Below are 26029 nucleotides of genomic sequence, written 5' to 3' on the forward strand. Positions count from 1 at the left end.
AAAAAAACATGTGGATGGAAAGTTCTAGCTACTTTAAGTATGTAAGGGCATTATTTTTCCCATTTTGGTACTTTGTCTGCTATAACGTTTTTCTCTTTGATTCTTGAGCTAAGCGAATGAAAGGTATGAAGGGGTGTTTGCAGAAGGTTGTAGATTGTATTCTGGAAGAGTGAGCTCAGAAGCTGCAGGCCTGTGAGGCAGTTATGCATTTGTTTATTCATTTCATCTCAGTCAGACTTCTGAGTTGTAGTCACTATTTACCAGTGGTTGTAATTGATGGCTGTTTTTGTGCACCCGTGTGTGTATGCTCACTTGTTCCAGATTTTGCAGAATGTCTGTGATGTTGCTTTATATTGTGGTGTGCACCTCACAATGTTTGTATTTGTTTGCTGTCAGTAATTAAATTAATAATGACAGATATTTAAGCATGCAGAAAAAAAAGCATGCTAATACAAAGCCTATCATTCGATCACAGCTAATGGTCATTGACCTTCTGTAATAGATACACACCCAGTTCCCATTAGGTTCACTCATTCAGTTGTTTCCTGCTGTCCCTTTCCCCCACCCTTGATTTGAGGTCACCAGTTGCCACTGACCGTGAGAATAATATTTTGTGAGTTTGTCAGAAATTGTATTTTTTGCTAGCCCAGGAACAGCATTGTTTTTAGAGCAATCACGATATATATATATATTTTTACAGCAGAAATAACCCTTTCTTCTCTGTGATGTGAAGACAATGTAATATGTTATGAACGACTCTTTGCATTAGTGACAGAAATTATTGCAACAAAATGGTATTTGGCTCTTATGGTTGGGATATTTTATTACTAAAGTAATGATACTTTGTTATTCAATTTTAAGGAATGGTGGTGGTTTCTTATCAGGGCAAGAGTAACACTTACTTATAAAAGCAGAAGGTGGGCTCTTTATCAGAGAATGACATCATATGTCATTCTTTGATCAAGGGGGTGGTGGTTCTTATGGTAGGTACTTTATTAGGGAAGAGGTAGCATGTCTTCATAAGGTCAGGGCTGACACTTTATCAGGCCATTCCTGTACTAAAAGCAAACCTGTTACATAATAAAAATATACCTATAATACCAGAAGCAATAGTCCATTAGGTCTCTATTTGCCCCGTGTTTTTGTTTGACTTTGTCTAGGTGCAGTGGTACTTCTGCGTTTTTTACCAATGTGGCATGATTCTTTATTCAATCAGTGCTGCTTGCTAAACATTGAGGACACCTGCTTTTGTATCTAGAATTATAGCTCTCCAGTTTGTTTTTTAACTGCAAATGGCATACTTAGCTGCTTTTGGCAAGGACAGAACACATTTTCCAACTATATCCTTTTTTGACATTTCTAAAATATCATAGCTTAATTTCTTGTACTAATTTTGTATGTATGTGCTACACTTAAAGTGCAATATATTTAAAAATGTATCTTGTATGCCTGTAGTCTTATAAATGACTAACTTGTGTTTATAGTCTAACAAATTATAATAATCAAACACACTAATATGAATATTTATTAATTTTCATAGATATCAGAAGACTATAAATGCCTCCAATCAGGGAAAGTTAAAATGTCTTCCGTACCATGTATTTAAGAGTGATGGAGAAACAGACTTCAACCAGGACAGACAGCAGCAGGTTTGATTTGTCTCCGATAAAACCCTATCTTGATATTAGACTTGTTTTTATTTTAATGGTTATGCATGCTTATGGCATTGTAAATAAACTATTTATTATGTTTACTTTGCCAACCCAACTTTTACGTTATTGCATCAATGACATTTAATAATGCCTCACAATATTTTTTTGCAGCTCCTGTTTCAGTTACATTGTTAATTGTGACAGTCTTTTTCCAAGCTAACAGTTTTTTATATTATTGCATGAGTGATATGAGATACAGCTTCTGTTTCAGTTACATCGTAGTTAATTGTGAATGAGCCTTGCCAAGATTAGCTCTTTTATAGTGTTGCATAAGTGATATAAGATACTAACAGCTTCTATTTCAGATACATTGTTGCTAAATGTGTCTGACTGCTGCCAACCCAACTCTCTGCATTATTGCATCATTGACATGCTGAAGGCCTTATGATTTGCAGAGGCAGCTTCTATTTCAGTTAATTGTTGCCAACACTGAAAACACAGAATTTGAAAGCAGATATGGAACGCTTGGCACATCAAGTCTGATCATTTCACTTTGTCCACCTCTTTCTCTCTCGCTCCGTCTTACATTAGCTGCAGTTGTAATTTAATGGACATTTTTTCCTCCTACCCATGTCAAAATTGTTTATATCTGCCCTAAATATTAATGAATCTTATCAAAGGGAAGCCATTCAACCATCCTTCATTTTTTTAATTATAGCATTTTTTAGAGGCATAGATGCAAGTTTTTCATAGCACTTAGATTGTTATGGCTTTGTAAATAACAGCAGCTTCCTGTATAACAACATAGTCACACTGTATTTGATGTACTTGCTTATTTAAAGAATGATTGAAAAGCTGCTAAGTGCCTGTAAGTAGGAAATTCTGTAACAAAATTCAAGAATCACAGATCTGGTAACAAATGTCAATAAAGCTAAGACATGAGTCTTTTGAATTTTTGGAAGATAATTACAAAAAAAATGTATTAGAGATTCCCTCTGTGATTCCTTGAGAGTAAATTGCCTGGGTGATAATTTAGCACATCGAACCTCACCTTTGCATTAGTGTAGCTCTTAGAATGTTACATACAGTAGTTTAATAGCTGTTGTGATGACTCTTTTTGGTTAATTCTATTTATAAGGGAGGCTGTCACCCCCTTATCACCCAATCTTCTTAAAAAAGGGGTGGTTAAAGGAAGCAGCCTAATTAGAAATTAAACAATCAGTTGCTTTGTCTATTAAAAAATGTTAAACTAGACACCTTTCTCATTATGTATCTAGGAATAGCTGTATCTCCAGTAGCTGTGCAGGACAGTACAGGAATTGGCTGTTATGGACAACACTAGATGTTGTGTAACAATGTCACGTGTTATTGTGAACCTGAAGCTACTCAAGGTCCATTGTTACACATAACTGCTATGCCTGTGTTTAAAATGCATAAAAGTGGTAGCTTAAAAAACATAACTGTTCTTATCCAAGATGAAATGTACATAAGACATACTAAAAAAAAAAAAAAAAAAAAAAAAAAAAAAAACTTTTTATGGGAGGCAAGTCCCCATGTATCCCATTAACTTCTATATACTAAATTTGAGATTGCAATAACACAGAGCAAAATGCACTTTAAAGTTAATTTTTCCTTTCTGCTCGCTCTTCATGTCTGTAGGGTTTAGGCACCTAGCCAAAATGACATTTCCATGCGGTACATTTGGCTGGGGGACACATGGCTGAAATGAAATTTGACTGCAGAGAAATAAGGCTGCTATGAATTCCCTGTGGGGAATTAGAAGAATGTGGTGCCATGCCTACAAATGCAATAATCAAATGCACAGTGGAAAAATAATGACCATGGCCAAGAAGGCAACATGAGACAGCAGACAGTATGGCAGGTGGGCATATCAGTGCTAGTAAAAATGCAGTGCACAGTTGGCAGCACCTTTATAAGTGCTATGTGTGAATCTTCTACCCCTTTTACAGTATCCAGAGAACATTACCCAAAATGCATACTGGAGCCTAAATGCATAGGCAGGATTTCCTCCATGCTGTAGCACATTTCTACATGTTGTAGTTACATAAGCATGTATTGTGCACTGAGCACAACACTCATTAGTTCTTCTGCTCCCATGCACTTAGTTATAAAAGCTGTGGGCAAGGAAGTGTGTGCTTCTCTTTGCCCCCATGGAATTCACAAAGGACTATATTTCTCCGCAGCTGAATGTCATTCCACCCATGTGTCCCCAACCAAATGTACCACAGGGAAATGTCACACTGGCTAGGTGCCTGAACCCATGTCTGTGTCATAGCACAGCATAAGTTAATGCTACAGGTGGTTAGCAAAATATGCATAAGCAACGTATGTCAATGATTTGACTTATGGGGAATTAAGGCAACTGAGTCAGATTTGTATCAGTACAGAGATGGTTATAAGAAGAAACTATTTTTTTCTCAACCAACCTTTAACTTGGGGATATAACCCCCAGTAATGGTAATGGGAAAACAGACATTTCACATTTATTCTAGCAGCCTCCAAAAACTGCAAAAGTAATTTTGCTTATTTCTCAGGCATTAAATAGGCCCAGTGGAAAGTGTTAGACAGTATTGCTTAATTTAATTTAGATGTCAGCTTTCTGACGAAAATGCACCTTAAACATTTCATTACTGACTGGAAAGAGACATTGCTTTTGTCTCCATTTAGAAGATGTGAAATGTTAATATCTTGTGCATAGTAAATATTAATTTGTGGCTTCGACATTACTGCAATTTTTATGCACCAGTAAAGACTTGGGCACCCAGAGATGATGTAGCTGAAACACTGGTATGGCCTTAAGGGTTTATATATATATATATATATATATATATATACATATATATATATATACGTACTTAAGTATATCTCTATAGTTTTATATATATATATATATATATATATATATATATATATATATATATATATCCCTGAGACCCATATTGAAAACTAGGAAGCTTAAACATTAGACATAAAATTCTACAGAAATGGAACTCAATATTGAGTCTGACCTACACATTTTTATTTTTTATATATTTTTATATTTATGCTTATATAAGAGTGTAGTGATTTAATACAGCTTTAAATTTGAATGTCTTTATGTATTAATTGTTTAATTGATTAATAAGTTGGAGGTTAGGTGTTTAAATATACTGAACCTGTTGCATTTTATTATGTCTGATGAAGCGGAACATTGAATCCGCAAAAGCACTTACATTCTCAATAAATTTATGTATTTTTACCGTTTGGTCGTTGGATAATTATTCGTTGGAAGTGAATATTGACTGAGACCTGCATCCTGTCTGCTGCTTTTGGTCTGGGGAAGCTTTCTAATATTATAAAGGTTTTTTCCTTTTTCTTTACCATATATATATATATATATATATATCATGAACCTCTTGGCTGGGCCTTTTTTGCTAAATTCGTTGTGTGTGACATTTTTTCCCATTTGTTTAGATGGCACCTTTTAAAGATTGTCTAAAATCTGTAAACTGAAGCTTCATAAAATATCTGCCTTTGTCTCCTTTTGGCTTTTCCTGTTAGGGGTTGCCACAGTGGAACAATGGTCCGCAGAACAATTGGCAGTGGAGCTTTATGGTGCTGAGTTACCTGCCTGGTGCCCAACCTTCCACAGAAGGCTCACACATGCACAGACTCACATCTAGGGCCAATTTAGTGTGTCCAATTCACCTGCAGCATCTCTTTGGAATATGGGGGGAACCGAAGCACCTGGAGAAAACCCATGCGACATCAGGGAGGACATGCAGATTCCACACAGAAGGCACCCCAGCCGAGAATTGAACTACAGAACCTTTTGCTGTGAGGCAGCAATGCTAACTGTTGCACCACCGCGATCGCTCCAAGAAATGTCTGCCTAAAATGCTTAAATGTAGTGTGCAGGTAATGCTGACATAGCAGACATGTTATGTCTCCATTTTTTTGTTTAAGCAATTAAATAAAATCATTTAACAGTGAGCTCACATAACATTAAGTTAAATATTTAATTCCATTATACTTCTATTGGACTAGAGAGTTCATAGGTTCATAGGTTCATAGGTTCATACTAGGCTATCTGCCCGAGGGCATTTATAAGCCTAGCCATAGTTTTGTGGCTTACGCCACCCCTTAGTTTGGAGAAACTATGCCCATTATTTAGCTGTGCCTCTGTCGAGCAGTGACACTGAGGTAACCCCTGGGGTGTATCTGCGACTCCCATCCATTGGTCAAGATTCCTCTTGAACAAGGCCAGCGAGGTGCTCTGCCTCACATAAACCGGGATTTTGTTCCACAGCATAGGGAGTCTTTGGGTGATGAATCTAGCCCTCCAGCACGTCCTATTAATAACCGTGTCGAGGTTTAAGTCACCCGCCCTTGTGGCTCTGAGGGATCTAGATTTTTTGAGATGAAGCATGTTCATCAAATCTGGGTTTGACATGGCCTTGTATGTCAGGCATAGGTCACCTCTGAGTAAGCGGTACGCAACTGAATATAACTGGAGTTCTTTCAGTCGTGCAGCATAAGACAGATTTTTGAGACCCTTTATCCTTTTGGTGAGGAACTTTTATGGCCTCTCCAGCTGCTGCAAGTGTCGGGTCAGATACATTCTGAATGGGGCATTGTACTCGATCATTGGTCTGATGAGTGATGAGTATAGGGAGACTATGACTTCCCTTGATCTAGATGTGAATCCCTTCATGATAAGGTGGGCAATGTAGAAGGTCTTCCTAACTACTTTAGCAATATGAGTGTCGAATGAAAGGCTACTGTCAACCTGGGTTCCCAGGTCCCTAATAACTTCTTCTGTGTTCAGGGGATTGCCACCTATATGGTAGCTAGGGGTAACCTTATTTTTCCCGAAGGGTATGACTATGCATTTCTTGGCATTTAACTTGAGGCCATGGCTCTGGCACCAGTTATCCGTTTCTGTGAGACCCTTCTGAAGGATATCTGTGTCGGATGTGTTCTCAACTACGGCGCCCAGTTTGCAGTCATCTGCGAACTTTGTCAGCCATAACCCTCCTATGTTAGCTTGTACTTCAGAAAAGTAGATGCCAAACAAGAGTGGGCCCAGGACTGAGCCCTGTGGGACACCACTTGTGACAGGCTTAGAGTCTGACATGGCGCCAGCAACTCTGACCCTGTGGGTTCTGTCACTCAGCCAGTTTGCAACCCATCTTGTAATGTATGGGTTTACATTTAAGTTGATGAGTTTTTCAATGATACCTGAATGGGGTATTGTATCGAAAGCCTTCACCAGGTCTAGGTAGGCTGTATGGACTGCATTTCCCTCGTCAATGGCCTTGGTGACTGTTTCAAAAAAGTCAACCAAGTTTAAAAGGCATGATCTGCCTTTGACAAAGCCAAACTGGGTTGGATCCAAAGTCTGCAAATTCCCTATGTCTTTATTTATGAGATCCATTATGATCCTTTCCATGGCTTTGCAGATCAGGCTTGTCAAGCTAATGGGACGGTAATTTCCAGGGTCGGTGGAGGCACCGCCTTTGTGGAGTGGGACCACAGTCGCTGTGCGCCACTCCCTGGGTACGTATCTGGAGGTGAGACTAAGATTAAAACAGCTGTCCTAACTGTGGGTTTAATTCCTTGTTGAGTTCATGGAGCACACAGCCGGGGACACCATCAGGTCCCATGGATGCTGTGTTCTTTGCCTTGGAGAGATGTTTGGGGGGCTACAATCATTTGGTATAGATATCTCTTCTTTAGGCGGGGAGGGTGGGGAGAAGTTTGCACTGAACCTGTCAGCCAGTATGTTGGCAATGTCAGTAGGATCAGTAATCTTCACATCATTTTGAACTAATTCTGAGCATATCTGGGAGTTTCCTCCTAGGTTTCTGACATAGCTAAAGAATGCTTTATGGTTGTCTTTAGAGTCCTTAGCTATTTTTTTCTCAAAATTAGCTTTGGATGATTTTATGAGAGCTCTTAGCTTTTTACTTATAGTGATCAGCGGTGTCTTACCTTTTAAGGATTTTGCTCTATCTTGTAGTAGCTTTCTCCTTTTATTGTAGAGTTTGTTTATGGCTGGGGTCCACCAGACTGGACGCTTGCCTTTGGTACAAAGAGTCTTTGTTTTGCTTGGGATTGCCTGATCCATGCAGCCCTGCAGGTGCTGGTAGAAGGCATTTGTAAGTGATTCAGTAGTTTGAGTAATGTTAACCGCCGGCTCAGGGGCCTTAAAGGAGACCACACTAGTCTTTAGAAGTGTGAAGTCGGCTTTCGAGAAGTTCTTTACTGTGGTCTTTTTCATTTCGGATGGGGCGGGATGAGGACCTCCAGCGAGATTAGTTTGTGATCAGATCTCACCAGTGAGGGGTATACTTCTGGCGTTGAACATTGTGCTCCCATGTTCGTGATGATGAGATCAAGTATGTTCTCTCCTCTTGTGGGGATGGTGACTAGTTGTTCCATGGCATTTGAGTTTATGAATTCCAGGAACTTTTGGGCTAGAGTGTTTGGGCTTGAGTAGTGTTCCCAGTCTATATTAGGGTAGTTGAAGTCACCTAGTATGATGGTGTTCGGAGATACATTTATCCCCTCCAGTGTTTTCAGGAAGGCCATGTGAGGTTCCTGAGTTTGCGAGGGTGGCCTGTAACATGCTACAATTTGCATAGCAGTCTTGCCTATGGTTAATTGCACCTGGATGGTTTCCGATGCATCGTGCGATGCCACCAATCTTGAGGTGTGGGTGTCCTTGATGAATATGGATACCCTCCTCCTTTCTTGGTATTGTCCAGGTTTTGTGGCCGGAATGCATGATATGAGGTAAAACCTGATAGTGCTGTGGTGCTCTCAGGAGCTTTGAACCAGGTTTCTGTCACAGCACAGACATCGATGTTCTCCATACTGAGAAGGGCCTCGAGTGCGTGCATCTTGAGGTTGAGACTTCTGGCATTGAGCAGCATTACCCTTAGTTTTTTTTCTTTGTTTTGTTCTAGGGTGGTAGGTTTAGAATTTGAGCCTTGCCTAAAAAAGGCACTATGGGGGTGGCAAGAGCCTTTGCCAAAATCCGGAATCCCAGGGGTGACAAGTGCAAGCCGTCCCTTGCGAAGCAGCGTGGCTTGTCCAGCATGTCATCCCAGGCAGACAGACATTGGATCCCCTTTGAATGACACCAGAGTTTAAGCCAATTGTTAAAACTGATCATTTTATCTCTGTATTGTGGCATCATTCTTGGTGAAGGTAGGATACTGCTCAAGGTCAGGGTCATACCTGCCTGGGCTACATAATCAGAGAGCTCCTCTATGTCTCTTTTCATGTAGTCCAGGGAGGTACGTCTCAGGTCGTTTACACCAGCGTGGACAATGATTGAGTCGTACTTGTACCTGCTGTTGAGAGACCTGAGTGCATGCGTTATGTGGCGGATTCTAGCACCCAACAGGCAGCTTACTGTGACCTTCTCCTTACTCAGTCTGGTGAGCGGGACGTCAGTGTGTCTGACTATGGAGTCACCAATGACTAGTGTGTCTGGCATAGTGTTTGGCCTTAAGGGCTGTGACTGCTTGACACTCTGACTGTGTGGTCTATGTGATGCAGGTGTTGTGTACTGAGGTGGTAGTTGTTTGGGTGTCTGCTTTGGTGGCCTCTGCTGTTTTGGTAGATTTTTGATCAGAGCCTCGAGTATGTCTTTGTGTGTTTATGTGTATGATTTGAGGTTGTGATGGTATTATGTGAGACTGGGTCTATAGTGTGTGTGGTTACCTTCTCCTCCTGTCTGGTCTTGCCAGTCCTATGTTGAGAGAGCTCAGCCTCCAGTTTGGCCGTATAGTTGCATCTCTCGCATGTATTTGTGTTTTGTGGGAGGAGGAGAGGGTTGTCTGTGTACATGAGGCAATTGTAACATTGCCTCAATAATCCCAGGTTCACCAGCTGAGCAGGAGAGGATATTAGCAACTGATCCCTCGACATGCTAGAAGAAATAGACAGAAAAACTTAAAAAAAAGGTTTTGGGGATGTGGGTGACCGAGAAATGGGGTTTGCTTTTTTTGGGGGTACTTTCTATAACAAGAGTGCTGTATCGAGGTGATAAGTACTGTAGGAGCAAGTGCTTAGCTATACGGATAGAGAATAGTCTACTTGGGAGTCAAGTAGAGATAATTTATAGTTGGAGGATACACTAAATAGAACAGTAGTACACTTTGAGGAAGGTAGTTTTAAGGGAAAATTTGAAGAGTGAACTTTAGGTAGCCCTAATAGTTTAAATCTGCTTAACCGGCGCTGCCCTAGTGTGCAACGGTAGCAGCTCCGCGCTAAATCGCTCTAAATCGTGCTAAATCGCTCTAAAGTGCGCTAACGCGTGCTTTATAGCAGGGGGCTGGAAAAAACAGGAAATGACCCAAAATGGCCAACAAATTACAAGTTGCTGCTTCTAACCACTCCTCTGAGGACAAACAAGCAGCTCAGTACTCCCCACTCCCACTGGTGAGTAAAAAAACTACCTCTGGTCTTGGGTGCTGCTCTTTTGTGCTGTACATTCACTCTTTCAACCTCTGGAGAACAACAAGATGTACTAGAGTAAATAATCATAATATTTTTAAACATATGTTAAAATGTCAGTAAATGCAAGTTAGATAATAAGCAAAAGGCAGTGACTTGCTTTTTAAACCACTGTTGGCTATTAAGTAGTTCTGAATGCTTGCAGTATACCAAAAGAACAGATCTGATGATGTAAATCTTTATTCATTCCTTACTGTTAGGACTTTGGTTCCACCCTCAGAACCGACATGGCTGGTACCAAGCTCGCACCAGCCAAAAACTCTCAGCTAAGACCTGCCCACAATGCACCTCTCATAGTCTCTCCAGATCTCATTTCCTGCGTTCTTCGTCAGACGTGCCAAGCCTTCTCTCAGCTAAGTGTTAGCTTTTTTGTGGTTATTTCGAGTCTTTAGTGTTTGTTAGACAGTTTTTAACATCTAAACTTATTTCTCATCTCTATATCCTTCTTTTCCTGACTAACACTACCCACTACCTTGGTAGTTCTTTCATGCCATCATTGGTACTACTCCCTCTCTCCCTACCTTAGTAGGCCCTCCTCTTACCTTTTTGGTATTCCTTAGTACCATTGTTAGTACTTTTTTCCTGCTATCCGTACAAAAAAAAAAGTGTTTTCTTTTACTTTCCTATCTCTTGTTGCCAGTTATAGTTTGTTGTGTGGTAGTGCTAGTGTGTTATAATGGTAGATAAGGCTAAGCTTGGTTTTAAATAGCGTGATAAGTGCAGGTGTAACATGGCCACGCCCGGTGTGTTTACTGTTTGGGCGTACTGTATATTTTTATGGCAATCTGTGTGTACCACAAAAGTGAACGCCAGCAACAAAAATCGGACTGTGAAAAGTAGTTTATTGAAGCATTAATAAACTACCAAAACACCAAGTAGGTCCCACACATACCGGTTTCGGCCCAGGTTCAAACCCAGCCTTCTTCAGTGTATACCAACAGAACCCATTTGGAAAAATTTGGTGTTTATGTACAACATACAATTCAATGATTGGTTGTATAGATCAATCAATCAAACTCATTAATATTAAACATGGTAATATATCTAATATTGCAATAATAAATGCAAAAAACATATACATGAAAACAAAAAATAATAATATAATGACATATCATGTGTAGAAAATTTTGTGTTAAATCCATGTTTGTTATATTTATTATAATATATTATAAATGTTCATTTAATCCTGGATTTAACAGAGCACCAAGTTTGGTGATCCACTTCTTTTCTTTTAGGTCAAGTTTAGTGTGCCAACCCCCTTTGTTGCTTCTATCACCAATAATTTTGTCAATAATGGTGAAACGAAATTGAGCTTTATTATGTATCAGTGTGTGTTTGAATAATGCATTAGATGTTCTTTTACATCTAATGTCACTCAAATGTTCTGATATCCGTAGCCTAACTGGTCGTGAAGTTTGCCCAACATAAAATGAATGACAGTTACAATGTGCCATATAAATGGCCCAATCCGTGTTACAATTGGCAAAGAATTTTATATCGAACACATTATGACTGTTTCTACTGGTAAACTCTTTTGTTTTTGTTATGAATTTGCAGTTAACACAATGACCACAAGGAAAACAGCCAATGAGTTTATCACCCAAAATAGTCGTTTGATATAAATTGGATAAAGAAGATTCAGAATGGTGTTTGTAATGATTAAAGTATCCTGCTAAATTTTTACCTTTTCGAAATGAAAACAAACATGTGTTTGGTACAATGGATTTGGTTTTAACATCTGATTCCAGTATATTCCAGTTTCCTTTAATGATGTTGATAAAGGTGTTGGTATTTCTACCATATGTGGTGGTAAAACGCAATGTACTTTTCGTATTAGGTTTTTGTTTGTACGTTAATAAACTTGGTCTCTGTAACCCTGAGGCATGATTCAAAGCCATAGTAACAAAACCTGAATTATAGCCCCTATTCTTAAACCTGTTACACAAATCTTGAGCATGATGACCAAAACTAGCATTGTCAGAGCAATTCCTTCTCATTCTGATAAATTGCGATTTGGGAATGTTTTTTGCAATGTGTTTTGGATGAAAGCTGGAGGCGTGGAGAATAGTGTTATATTCGGGAAATTTTCTATAGGTCTCAGTTTTTAAAGTATTATCCATATTTCTTGTAACCAAAACATCCAAAAAAGTTATTGATGCTAGATCATAATTGATGGTGAATTTAATTCCCCATTTATTATCATTCAAATATTCTACAAATTCAAGAAGATATGGAATATCCGATCTCCACACCATCCAGCAGTCATCCAAATACCTCCGCCAGATGTCTATCTCAGGCAAAAAAAGGTTGTGAGTAACATCATAAATCATAATGTGTTCCAAATAAGCCATAAATAGGTCAGCATATATGGGGGCAAAAGATGCCCCCATAGCTGTGCCATTGGTTTGCAAAAAACATTCCTGATTGTAAAAGAAAACATTTTTGGTCAATACATGCTCAGTTAGATTTAATAATAACGTATTGAATCCTGGTTGATACATGTTGGATTGATGTAACCAGAATTCAATAGCATCCAGTCCGGCCCAGTGTGGAATACTTGTGTATAATGAGCTCACATCCAAAGTACAGAGCCACCAATTTGAATCTAGCTGCATATCATTGACAATACTCAAAAATTGAGTAGTATCCTGTATGCGAGATCTTACATATGATAATAAAGGTTTTAAATACTTAGTCAAAAATTCAGAAAGTGGTTCTGTCAATGAGCCCATACCTGATACAATAGGCCTACCAGGTGGATGAAACAAATCTTTATGTATTTTGGGTAGAAAATAGATGTATTGTCTAATGGGGTCAGAAATTGTTAAATGGTCTAATGTTTGCTTAGATATGATGCCATTGTCAAAGGCTGATTCTAAGAAATCATCAATCTGTTTTTTGAAAACAGGAGTAGGGTCAAGTGGCATCTTAGTGTAGTATCGAGCATCATTCAACTGCTTATAAGCTTCATTATCATAGTAGGCCCAATCTAACACTACCACTGCCCCTCCTTTATCTGCTTTTATAATCACCAAATCCTTGTTACGTACTAATTCGTCCAAACATGATTTCTCAACCTCAGTCATGTTATTGAGCATAGGTAAAGCATGATTATACTGGAGATGTAACTCATTTAAGACACTGCGCAAAAATAAATTAACAGTAGGATACATAGGTGGTGTGAAGGATGAACTGTGATATTTGAAAGAATCAAATTGTGTTGAACCACCATCTTCTTTGTCCTGAAAAAATAACTTTAGATTCATTAACCTACAAAATGAGAATAAATCCTGTGTAAAATTATCCTCAGACACAAAGAATCCAGGAATGAAAGACAATCCTTTATTGAGTAATGATGTTTGTTCAGCCGTTAATGTGATTTTTGAAATGTTATGTACATTATTTACTTGTTCGACAATATTTGTAGCAAGCTTTCCAGACTTGTGACTTTTTTTGTGCTTTCTACCACCCCTCCTCCCTCTGTGTTCCCTAAAGGGGACATATTATTTTTCCGTTTAGGGTTGGGGGAATCTAGAGTGGACTGTGTCTCCGTGTCTGTCCCAGATGATGTATCATAATCTGTTGATTCTGCATTAGTACCCTTAGTTTTAAGTATGGATCTCAGGCGTTTCCTTTTGGGATTAGATGGAAACTTGTTGTTATTTTTAATATATCCCTCTTGGAATTTGACATGTCTGACCTGTTTGAAAGGTTGTCCTTTATCATAGTCCATAAGATCGCGAGAGAATTTTTTAATCTTTCTCTCTTTCAAAATAGTTTCAAAACTCAGTAATTCACTGCTTAGTTTGGATAACAAAGCAGGAAAGAATGTCTCATGTTGATAATGATTACATTCTTGAATAGATTCTAAGACAGTATTTGTCTCTTTGTCAATGGTTCTAGTGTAATAATCAGACAAAGAACTGACAAACTTCATTGAATATTCCTGTTGGATCTGAGCCCATTCCTTCATTAAATTATCATCAGGATCTCCCACAAGTGGTTGAATTTTGACTCTGAGACCTCTGGGACAAATGCCCTTAGCCAAATATGCCTTTAATAATTTGTGGTGCCAAACACTAGATCTTAAACTTTTCATATTTTTGTTTAAATTTAAAAAAAGGGTCTCACATTTTTGCTCTGGTTTAATAGCAGTAGTAATACCAGAGATCATAGCTTCATTCCCAATTCCAAAGGGTGCAAGGTCATCCTTGTCTGCTGATAGATCCAATAATATTTGGTTTAGATCCATAATATTTGGCTGATTAAATATAAGTTATTACCACGTCCTGTAAATCTTAGACAATAATGGTCATATATTGTGAATGCATAAATGAATGCAAAATATTACCACGTCAGCTACAGGACAATGATGGTATAATGAAAGCAACAACAAAAAATATATACAAAATCAGAATAATGTTTGACACCCAAATCAAAAGGTATGCTCAATTCAAAATTCTGAAATATATCTTTTATGTGGTCCCAGAGTGCCAATATTCAACTTTGTTTGTAAAAACTAAAGGAAATTCAATGAAGTTTGAAAAAATGTAATTAAGACTATATCAAAAGTTACATTTAAAAATATATGTGTTTGACATGTCACACTATGTTAATTAAATAGCTGTATCAAAATTAGCAGGCCTACTAGCCAATCCCAAAAGTTATGGATGAAACAATCTAGTTCAACCCTTTTATCAATGTTATAAAACAAAACTGATAGTTATGGAACATTATGTCCAATTATTTTGTATAAAAGTTACATTGACTGATCTATCCCTCATGTTACCTATGTGGGGACAACAATATAATAAGGGCAATTTTTATAGCTAACAGAATAATGATTGCCTAATATTCAACAGCTAAATATTGCTATTGGTATACTTATGCTAATTGCCAAAAATAACACTAATCCCTTGCTGTTAGAAACCCAAAAAAATGGATCATCATTGTCTGTGTTGTTGGATATTTTAAACAATCCACTATATGAAAAGAGGGGGGGGGGTAAAGCGAGAGAAATATATGTGTAAAAATATTTCTGCTGGTTTGTTTCAACAATAACACTATTGGGTCATGATATATAGTTGTTGATGTAATGACCTTAATGTTTTTTTAAAAATAAAATGATTTATCACTGAACATCAACTAAATGTTTGCATAAGCATACACATATCAAAAGTATTGCTCTGCCAATGCAATAATCACCTTAATGCTTATAAAAAGAAAGATGATTAAGTGTTTGTATAAGCATGCACATAACAATGTTAAAAAGTATAACTCTACCAATATACTCTTGATTTGTTGTACACAGTCTTAACACTTATAGTATTTTGCATAGAGCGTAGCTAACAAATAATTTAAATTGCACCCAACAGTTTTCAAAAATAATCAGCTCACTGGTTGGGGGGGGACTGGGGGTCTCTTTTAGAATACAAAGAGTTACTATGGCAGCTAAGACTAGATGCAGGAAGGCGACCAGGGCTCAATGACGCTTGCAGCATCAGCAGCGTCCTGAGGTTAAGGAAGGCTAAATTATTAATTTTCGGTTTTCCAGTGTCTTCAGGGTTTACATACAGAAATAAAAATTTTGCTGAATAAACAGCACATTTAAACATTTTTAACATACTAGTATGTGTATAGTATTGGCTTTTGAATATTGTTTTAACATTGCATAGTTTTAATATTGCATATTTTTAACACTGTATATTTTTATGGCAATCTATGTGTACACCAACAATTGATTATTAAGTTTATGCATATACTTTGTTGGACATTGCAGTGAGTTGTGCTTAGTAATGGTTTGCCTGCAAGCAGGTTTTGTACCAGCAAGTAATTTGAAGGGTTAATTAGACCTTCTCTTTTACTAATTGAATTATTGGTCAAGTTTTGACTATGTATATAAAGAACAACCAGCTTCATTTTATTGTATCTTGAAAAAGCTCAGCACCAGGCTGAGCGAAAGCGCTTGAGGAGATTTTTGTTTGTTATTAAAGCAAGAAAGTTTTATGTAAGTTGCAGCCTTTCATTTTCTGCCTTGCGGAAGAAGGAATATCAGCATTTCATCAACTTTTCATTTTGGGCTTCCAGAGCCAGCTTCCAGGTTGTGGATCTGCTTTGCTTTATTGGTGCTTTTCACTTGTTCTTGGTTTTCTGTTTGTGAACTGTTTCGGATCCATGGCGGAAGAAGGAGCACAGAGTACTTTCTCTGACACCCCTCAGTTACTTAAACCACGAGATGACAGTGCACCGGTTACAAGGGCGGAGTTTAATCAAGTGCTGGGTATGCTAACCCAGTTGACGAGTATGCTCAACAACAGTGGTGTTGAGAGACCTACAGTTTTTCCAGGTAACCAGCAGCAGGGTTTAGAGCGAAAGAGAAGGCGCACTTCCGTTCATAATGAATGCAACGAACAAACTGACAGTGGTGCTTGTCTGGGAACCTGCAACCAGCAGGCAGGTTCAAAACGAAACAGTAATGACAGCAGTAAGGGAAACAATGTCCTGCCTAATGAATCAGAAATGCAGGAGAAGCGTTTTGATTTTGGAGCGTGGGCTGGTCAGCAATTTTGGTTTCGTGAAGGTACTGTCAATTTTAATACTAATTTAAACAGTAACTCTGACATTAATGCTGGCATTGAAAAAGATTTTAGCATTCTTCGTGACAAGCTTTATTCTTTTAAAGCAAACCAATTGGAAATTGACTATCTCAAGGAGTGTGTCAATGTGGGAAGAATACCAAAGGGACTGAGGTGCTTTAAATTTCCCAACAATGTGCAAAAGGACTATAATTACTACAAGAAATTGTGTGGTGTATTTAATCGTGCTGGTATAGAAATGTTAGAGGTTATGGTGGAAGAATATGAAACAAAAGCAGAAGTCTTATTAAATGATTTAAAGGCTTTGAACAACAGTTTAATTAACAATGAAAGATTTGTTTCTGTTAAACGAAGTTATGATAATATTTTTAAGGAGGTTGACCAACACTGTTTGAGAATTCTTAATCGTAAAATACACAAATTAGAGAGGGACTTAAAGGAATACAATGAAAGGGTGGCCTACCCACTGCCATTTAAAGCTAAGCAGTATAACAACATTAATAGTGGTGCACAGGGAAATTTTAATAGGGTTTACAGAACAGAAATGTCGTATGAGACACCAAGATACAACCAAAGGTTTGCAGAGAAGGATAGAGGTTCCTTACATCAGGATTTTCACTTTCCCCCAAACAGGGGGGGGGGGCGGATTTTTTCAGGGGTGGGGGAACAAGTAGACCAGGACATGCAGGCTATTTCGAGCTATCCACACACGACCAACACTGTGGCCAGCTTGAATGTTTCAAATAAGGTTACAGTGGTAACAGAAAACAATTTTTCGATTTACAATTATACCAGCATTAGTTTGGGAACAGAACATTTTGATTTATTCACTAAGGGACTGCATTTTGTGCCAGCATTTTCTAACAGGATGGAACAGGAGTTTATAAATTTAAAAATGTTTAGCAGGCAACTGAACCTAATGCTTTATTTTAAAGGGGAACTTCCTGTAAGTATGGAGCTTTCACGTAGGAGTACATTTAACCCACCTATGGACCCAACAGTCAAAATATTTGAAGAAATGATGGAAAAAGACATCAGGATGATTAACAATAATAAGCAAAGAAATGACCCCCATAATATCAGTAGGAATGAGATGAATTTAATCAAGGATCTCAAAAGTAATAACTGTAGGGCTATGAAAACAGATAAAGGGGGGGGGTTAGTTCTGATGTACAATTCAGACTATATTCAGTACATTGAACGGATGTTGCAGGACCCGGAGCAGTATGAACAGGTGTCCAGGAATGAGTTACATATGGCATACTCAAGAATTTCTTTCATTTTATATGACCATCTTTTGCAAGGGGTTTTTAATGAAAAATTGTATAATTTTTTAATTGTTGCCAAGCCAAGAATTCCTGTAATATTTGGCATCCCGAAAACACACAAAGGTCTGGACCCCCTGCACTTCAGACCTATAGTATCTGGGCAAGGAGGTATAACAGAACCAATTGGGAAATTTATAGACCACACTTTGAAGCAATTTGCTGCTTCTTTGAAGTACATCTGCAGGGATTCTTGGGATTTTCTTAGGGGTCTGCAATCCCGAGCATACCATCCAGATCTATTGCTGGTAACTATAGACATTGTTCAACTGTTCCCCAGTATACCTCAATGTTAAGTTGTCTATCTCGCCTTCATTCTTGCTGGATGGGTTCGGAGCCGACCTCGGCTCCGACTCGGCCACTCTAAAGCTCGAGAGTTGGTTCCACCGGCTCGAGGCTCCCCTTATATCCCACAATGCTAGGCGAGAGTTACCTCAGATCTCGTTTGCCGCTACAGCTTCGAGGTTGGTTGTTCTACCGGTTCCTGGTGAGTTTAAGCTTTTTTCTATTAAAAGTCACTCTGTTCCCCCTTTTTTAGTTTAATTATTGTCCTATTAGTGTAGTTCATTGTACTTTATCCCCGAACTAATATTTTCCCGTTTCTTTCTTTGAAAGAACTTTTAGTTCTTCCCTTGGGCCTTGGGCCTTCCCTTCCCTAGGGAGTGTTTGTGTAGTTTAAGCTACTGTTTATTGTACTTTATTGTACTTTATTTTTTAGTATTTCTACTAAAGTAATTTTTTCTGACAGGGTATAACTGGTGTGTTTGAGTGTGTGTTTGTGTTCACCAGTTAGGCTATGTCTAAAGAAGCAAAGGTCTCCGGATTCAAGAAGTGTAATGCGTGCTGTCAGAAAATGTCTCTGACAGACGCTCACACTTCTTGTGTCTATTGTCTGGGACCTTTGCACCTGCAGGACTCCTGTGCTGTCTGCCATGGCTTCAGCCCCAGGGTCCTGCAGGAAAGGAAAAACAAGCTTATTTTGAGAGGCTTGTTGAAGCCTGAGGATTCCCTGTCTGTTTCAACAGGGAAGCCCTCCAAGGCATCGAGGTCTTCGGCTCCGGCTTCTGAGCCGAGACCTCAGGTTGTTCAACCTTTGCCTTTATCGGCTCCGGCTGGAGCCGATAAGACTCAGTCCACAGTTTCTGTGGCTCCCTCGGCTCCGGCCGGAGCCGAGGTTATCGAGGTACCCGTGTCGGCTCCGACAAGATCTTTGGAGCCGACAACCAGAAAGAGGTCTAGGTCACCTTCTCTTGGCTCCGTTCATTCGGCTCCAGGTTCTCCCCTGCTGTCTGAACGGAGCCAAAGGTCTCATTCCTCTAGGTCATCGAGGTTGTCCGATCATGACCTTCAGAGGGTGGTGAGTCGACTACTTAAGTCTGAGGCACTGGCCCAGATGCTTCAGAGCCCGACTCATCAGTCGGTGCCTGTCCCGGTCCATCAACTCCTTCCTCCTTCGACTCTCTTGAGCTCGGAGCCGGGTCGTGTCGGAACCGAGACTGTGGTCACCTCGGAGCCGAGACAATTGTCTTCGGCTCCGTCGTCGGCTCCGTTTTCTTCCATGGAGGAATCTCGGCGCCGGACTTCCCTCGTCGGCTCCGAGGGTGAGTGGCATCGGACCCTTGTCCGACCCCCCCTCTCCCTCTCGGTGCTTCGGCGCTGGTGAGTTCGGCTCCGACATCGGCCTCGGAGCCATCACTGTCGGTGCCGAGGGGGGTCTTTAGCTCCTCGGAGCGGGGACCTCTGGCTCTGCCTGACAGGGGTGCTTTCGAGGTCATGCGGAGTGTGTTAGAGCCTGGCTCTACTCCACAGTTGGCTCCGTCAGCCCCTCCCTCTGTGCTGCCTCAGGGTAAGTCGACTCACTCCCTCATCCCGGACCGCAGAGAGCCAACTCCTCAGGAGCCCCCTGTGGGGATTTCATCCTCTTCCGAGGCCTCTCCTGGTTTGGCAGAAGAGCCCCCTCGGAAGAGGAAGTGCAAGAGGAAGCACATTGACTCACCTGAGTCTATCACGTCCGACACAGATCTGGATGATTCTGAGGGTTCCCCCCGTTCCCCTTCTGAAGATGTCTCTTTTGCAGACATTCTAGAGATCCTTAAACAGAGGGGAAATTGGCCAGCCCTCAACCCTTCGGAGGACGAATCTGTGTATCTTGAGGCGTTTGGCTCTCGTCCTTCCACCTCCTGGGTGTCCCCCCCTTTTGACCCCCTCATGCAGGTGGTTGCTAAAAAGGCATGGACGGCTCCTGATTCAGTGGACCCCACTCCCAGGAGACCCTCCAAATTCATCACAGCTCCAGCAGACAAGGAATTTTTATCAAAAGGAGTCTCTGTGGATGCTATGGTGGTAGCTGCCGCCACAAAGAAGGAACTGGCTGATCCTTCAGTGCCTGTCCATCCACCTAACAAGGAATCTAGGTCCATGGATAGGTACGGAAGTGGATGTTCTCCTCAGCGACATTTACTATGCGTCGCTGAATTACCTGTGCCATTTCACTTTCGTCTTCAAAGGGACTTGATCAAAGAAGCGAGTGAAATGCTAAGGACCCTACAGCTGCGGGTTTCAAGAAAAATGAACACGCAGCTGGCTATCCTTAATTCTATTTCCAACTCCTCCATGCGCCTCCTCTTATGCGGCCGATGGAGCGAGCAGAGCCGCAGGAACAGGGGTAGCCCTCGTAGGCACGCCTGGATGCGGCTATGCAATTTTGCGGAACCTTTCAAGACGTCTTTCACAAACTCCCTTTTGATGGATCATCCCTTTTGGTCCACAAGTGAAAGAAACCCTGACTAGGTGCGAGACGGATGGCAAGACCCTTCCTGCCGTCGGAGTCCGTTTTCCACTCCTTCTAGGCCTTACCCCAAAGGCCAGAAGGGGGGAAAGATGTGGTTCCGTAAACAATCTCAAGGGACTTCGCCTGACGCACAGAGTCGGTTCCCGCCAGAGGCAGAGGGGAACAACAATGGTAGACGTCGCCCTAGAGGCAGAGGGGGTCCGCAGAACCAGGGCAATCGAGAAACGTCTTCCGATAAGCCCTTTCAGCATCCCTGAGGTGTTGCCCGACTGCCCATCTTCGGAGGCAGTCGGGGGAAGATTGTCACTGTACCCAGAAGCCTGGCTATCCCTGACACAAGACAAATGGGTACAGTCCATCATTTCCGAAGGTTATTCTACTCCCTTTCTTCGTTTTCCAAGTCAATCAAAAAAATCCCTTCCAGATGTTCCACCCGCTCAAAGGGATATAGCAGCTTTGGAAATTTCAAAACTGCTTGCAAAAGAGCTATTCAGCCAGTGCCAGCAGACCAACTAGGATCCGGAATCTACTCAAGGTTCTTTTTAGTTCCAAAGAAAACAGGGGACTGGAGACCAATTTTGGATCTCAGTATCTTGAACAGATCGGTCAAGAAAACAAGATTTCGGATGGTCACGCTGCAATCCATTCTTCCCCTGTTGGGAAGAGGAAACTGGATGTGCTCTATAGACCTTCAGGACGCGTACTATCACATAAAAATGAACAGGCGCTCCAGAAGATTCCTCCGCTTCAGGCTGGGAACCAGTCATTTTCAATTCAGGGCCCTGCCCTTTGGTCTCACCACTGCCCCGGTGTTTACCAAATGCATGGCAGTGGTAGCTTCTCACCTGAGACGACAAGGATTCCAGGTGTTTCCATATTTGGACGACTGGCTCCTCACAGCTCCCACCAAGCATCTCCTTTTGATGGCCAGAGATTACACTTTTCGCGTCTGTCAAGAACTGGGTATCTCAATAAATTGCGAAAAGTCTGTTTTGTCGCCTTGTCGTACTATTACCTACATAGGCGCAAATTTAGATACTGTAAACATGTCTGCAACACTAACGAACCAAAGGATATCAGACATTCAGAAATTGGTGTCTCTTCTTCTCAACAACAACAGAGCCAAGGCCAGGTTAGTTCTAAAGGTGTTGGGAATCATGGCAGCGGCCATACCTCTCCTCCCATTGGCCAGATACCACATGCGGATCCTTCAGTGGATGCTTCTTTCTCAATGGTCATACCAGGAACTTCCCATGTCTCACACCATTATGATCACGCAAGCGTGCAAAAAGCATCTCATGTGGTGGATGTCTTCCCCCCAGCTCCTGTTGGGGAGACCATTTGTTCCACCTCCTCCGGTTACTACTCTGACAACGGATGCCTCCCTGATCGGGTGGGGGGCATTATCAGGGCAGGACAGTCCAGGGCACATGGCAACCAAACGAATGCCACTTGCACATAAATGTGCTGGAGATGAGAGCAGTGCTTTTAGCGTTGCAAGCCCTTCAAGACTCTCTTCCCTTGGGAACGATTGCAATCCAGACAGACAATATGTCTGTAGTGTGGTACATCAACAAACAAGGCGGAACCAGATCATACCCCTGTGTCGAGAAGCACTCAGACTGTGGCAATGGGCGATTTCTTCTCAGCGTTTGCTGATAGCAACGCACATCCCGGGAAGTCCAATCACATTGCGGACAAGTTGAGCAGAGCTATTCTCATGCCTCACGAGTGGTCTCTGAAAGACTCTGTAGTGAGAGAGATATTTCTCAAGTGGGGTCAGCCTTGCTGCGATCTTTTTGCTACTCCCCAAAACAGCAAGTGCAGAGAGTACTTCACTCTATTCCCTTTACCAGGCCAACCCAGCAGGGACGCGCTAGTCCAAGTTTGGCCGCGGGGACTTCTGTATGCATTTCCTCCTTTCCCACTGATCTCTCAAGTAATACAGAAAGCTATCGCTCAGAAGGCCTCATTGATCCTCATTGCTCCTTACTGGCCTCGACAAGTGTGGTTCCCCTTTCTACATCGATTTCTTTTGGGCGACCGTGGAATCTGGACCTAGTTCCAGATCTTTTGATCCATCAGTCGGGTCAGTTTCATCGCTCCCTCCCCTCTCTGAACCTCACTGCTTGGTTCCTCCACTTCCAACCGTAGCCAGGCTTCCTCAATTATCTCACTCTGTTAGAGATATATTGATAGCTTCCCATAAATCTTCCACTAGAAAGATTTATTTGAGTAAGTGGAAACGATTTTCTTATTGGGCACAAGGAAAGGACATAGATCCTTTCACCGCTTCCATCCAACTAGTCCTCGATTTTCTTGCTGAACTCTTCCATGCAGGTTCATCTCCATCTACTCTTAAGGTTCAATTGGCAGCTATTTCTAATTTCCATGTGGGTATTTCTGAATCCGCCCTAATGTCCCACAAACTCTGCAAAGCCTTTTTGAAAGGAGTTTTTCTTCTCAGACCTCCTGTAAGAAATCCTCCTTCTCCTTGGGACCTAAATTTAGTTCTTGCTTCTTTGATTCTTTCCCCTTTTGAACCTGCAGCTTCATGTTCCTTAAAATTATTATCATGGAAAACTCTCTTTCTGGTGGCTATCACATCAGCTAGAAGAATTTCAGAACTTCAAGCACTCAGTTGTCGTTCTCCTTACCTTGTGTTCCATAAGGACAGAGTTTCCTTACGAACTAACCCGTCCTTTTTGCCTAAGGTGGTTTCAACATCAAATCTAAACCAATGCATTGACCTCCCTGTTTTTTTCCCGGAGTATTCAAATAGGTCTGAACAAAAATTACACTGTCTGGATGTTCATCGTCAATTAAGGTATTACTTGGACAGGACGAAACAATTCAGAAAATCTGATCAGCTGTTTGTCTCCTATGCGGAAAGCAGAAAGGGACTTCCAGTTTCAAAGGTATCTTTATCTAGATGGCTAGCATCTCTGATTACCCTTGTTTATGAGATTAGACACAAAAAACTGCCTAATAAGCCTAAAGCCCATTCCACCAGAGCTTTGGCTACTTCTCTAGCCTTTCAAGACAGACTGCCTATTGACACCATTTGTGCAGCGGCTACTTGGGCTACTCCTCACACTTTTATTTCCCATTATAAGTTGGATTTAGCTTCTAGGCATAGAGCTAATTTTGGTTCCACTGTTCTCAGGAGTCTGTTCCGTTAGGCCACCGGGACAAGGTGCTAGGGACTTGGTCCCATCCAGCAAGAATGAAGGCGAGATAGACAACTTAACATATAGAAGTTATGTTCTTACCATAACGTTCCATGTTAGTTGTCTTCTTCTCGCCTTCTTCTTCCACCCTCCTTCCCCCCGGCCTGGACAGACCTAGAGGAGTTGTGATCGTGACCTCTCTTTCTACCACCTCTTTCTTAGCTATATGCTATTATGCATATTTCCTGTTCAGGATATAGGTCACCCTTCTTCTTCCTGTTGTTAGAGGTGGATTCTATGTTTTCACAGTTATACTGTTTTTCTGTTATAAGCTGGGGTTAGCTTACAAACGAGATCTGAGGTAACTCTCGCCTAGCATTGTGGGATATAAGGGGAGCCTCGAGCCGGTGGAACCAACTCTCGAGCTTTAGAGTGGCCGAGTCGGAGCCGAGGTCGGCTCCGAACCCATCCAGCAAGAAGAAGGCGAGAAGAAGACAACTAACATGGAACGTTATGGTAAGAACATAACTTCTATTTCTACAGGACTGAAATGGTTTAGTGATGTTTTAGTTAAAGAGGCAAAACTTACTTCCAACACCACAAACTTGTTGGTGGAGTTAATGGAACTAATCCTGGAAAATAATTTCATTTGTTTCAACAGTCATTTCTACAGGCAAAAATCAGGTGTTGCAATGGGGGCGGCGTGTGCCACAGTTTATGCAAACATAGTGTTGCATAAATGGGAAAACACATACATTTTTGGCACAGAGTGGGCACATTACATCAAGCATTATGTCAGATTTCTTGACGACATTTGTCTTGTATGGAGTGGTACCAGGGCAAATATGGAGGAATTTTTTCATTACATCAACAGCACTACTTCTTTTTTAACCTTTACACACTCATTGAGTTTTGACAGCTTGAATTATTTGGATGTGCACTTGGTTAAAGATTAAGTTAACAATAGGTTCATATCAAGTGTGTTTAGGAAGCCCACCTATTCAAATGCTTTTTTGCATTTTAAAAGTAACCACCCTGAATATCAAAAAAGAGGCATAGTCAAGGGGCAATTTATCCGTGCCTCCAGAATGTGCAACACAAAGCAGGTGTTTATGGAGGAAATTAGGTTCCTAAAAGAAAGATTCTTTGAAAGAGGGTATCCTAGCCTTCTTGTTGAAGAGCTAGCGACAGAGATTATTAGGTGCAGGGAAACAAAATATCCACCTCTCCTAGACACCACGGGCACATCAATATGCCAAGTGGGCAGTAGCCTGCAGAATAAGGAACAAAAAGGATACATCCATACTTTTAGTATTGATTATGAGGTGGTGGAAAACAGTGTAAAGAGATAATGGCCGATCCTAAGACTGAACGATAGGTTAGGGAATATGATTCCAGAGTTTCCTAGATTCATTAGACGTAGGGGTACCAATTTAAAAGAAGTGCTAGAGATGAATCAGAACAAACCAATGGCAAGTAGTGATAATAAAAAAGAAGGCACATACAAATGTGGAATGTGCAAGCAATGCCCGGCTATATTCAATGGACATAGGTTATATTTACCATCAAGAAAATTCTTATATCACCCAAGGGGCCATTATAATTGCAATGCCAAACTTATTGTTTATTTAGGTTTATGTACTAGATGTAAAAGTTACTACATAGGAAAGACTGAAAGAACCCTCAGAAGACGTATTTATGATCATCAGTATGATATAATTAAGAAAAAGGAAACTAATGCTTTTTATAGACATTCCCTTTTTTGTCCCAACATGGAAATCAAATTCATTATTTTAGAACAGCTAAGGTTGGATGAAGGGGGGGGGACTGGGGGTCTCTTTTAGAATACAAAGAGTTACTATGGCAGCTAAGACTAGATGCAGGAAGGCGACCAGGGCTCAATGACGCTTGCAGCATCAGCAGCGTCCTGAGGTTAAGGAAGGCTAAATTATGAATTTTCGGTTTT

At 40.8% G+C, this 26029-nt stretch overlaps 1 protein-coding gene across 1 annotated transcript in view; it reads left to right on the forward strand.

Moving 5' to 3' along the window:
• The window catches only part of LOC122787839 (dedicator of cytokinesis protein 7-like), a 4057077-nt gene that overhangs the window by 320593 nt on the left and 3710455 nt on the right, over positions 1–26029 (forward strand). The window contains exon 5 of the mRNA XM_044054755.1: positions 1541–1649. Coding sequence (XP_043910690.1) covers positions 1541–1649 — 109 coding nt within the window. The remainder of the gene's footprint in view (positions 1–1540; positions 1650–26029) is intronic.

Source organism: Protopterus annectens, chromosome 13.part0 (genome assembly GCF_019279795.1).
Source record: "Protopterus annectens isolate FY-2018-M chromosome 13.part0, PAN1.0, whole genome shotgun sequence".
Classification (NCBI taxonomy): domain Eukaryota; kingdom Metazoa; phylum Chordata; order Ceratodontiformes; family Protopteridae; genus Protopterus; species Protopterus annectens.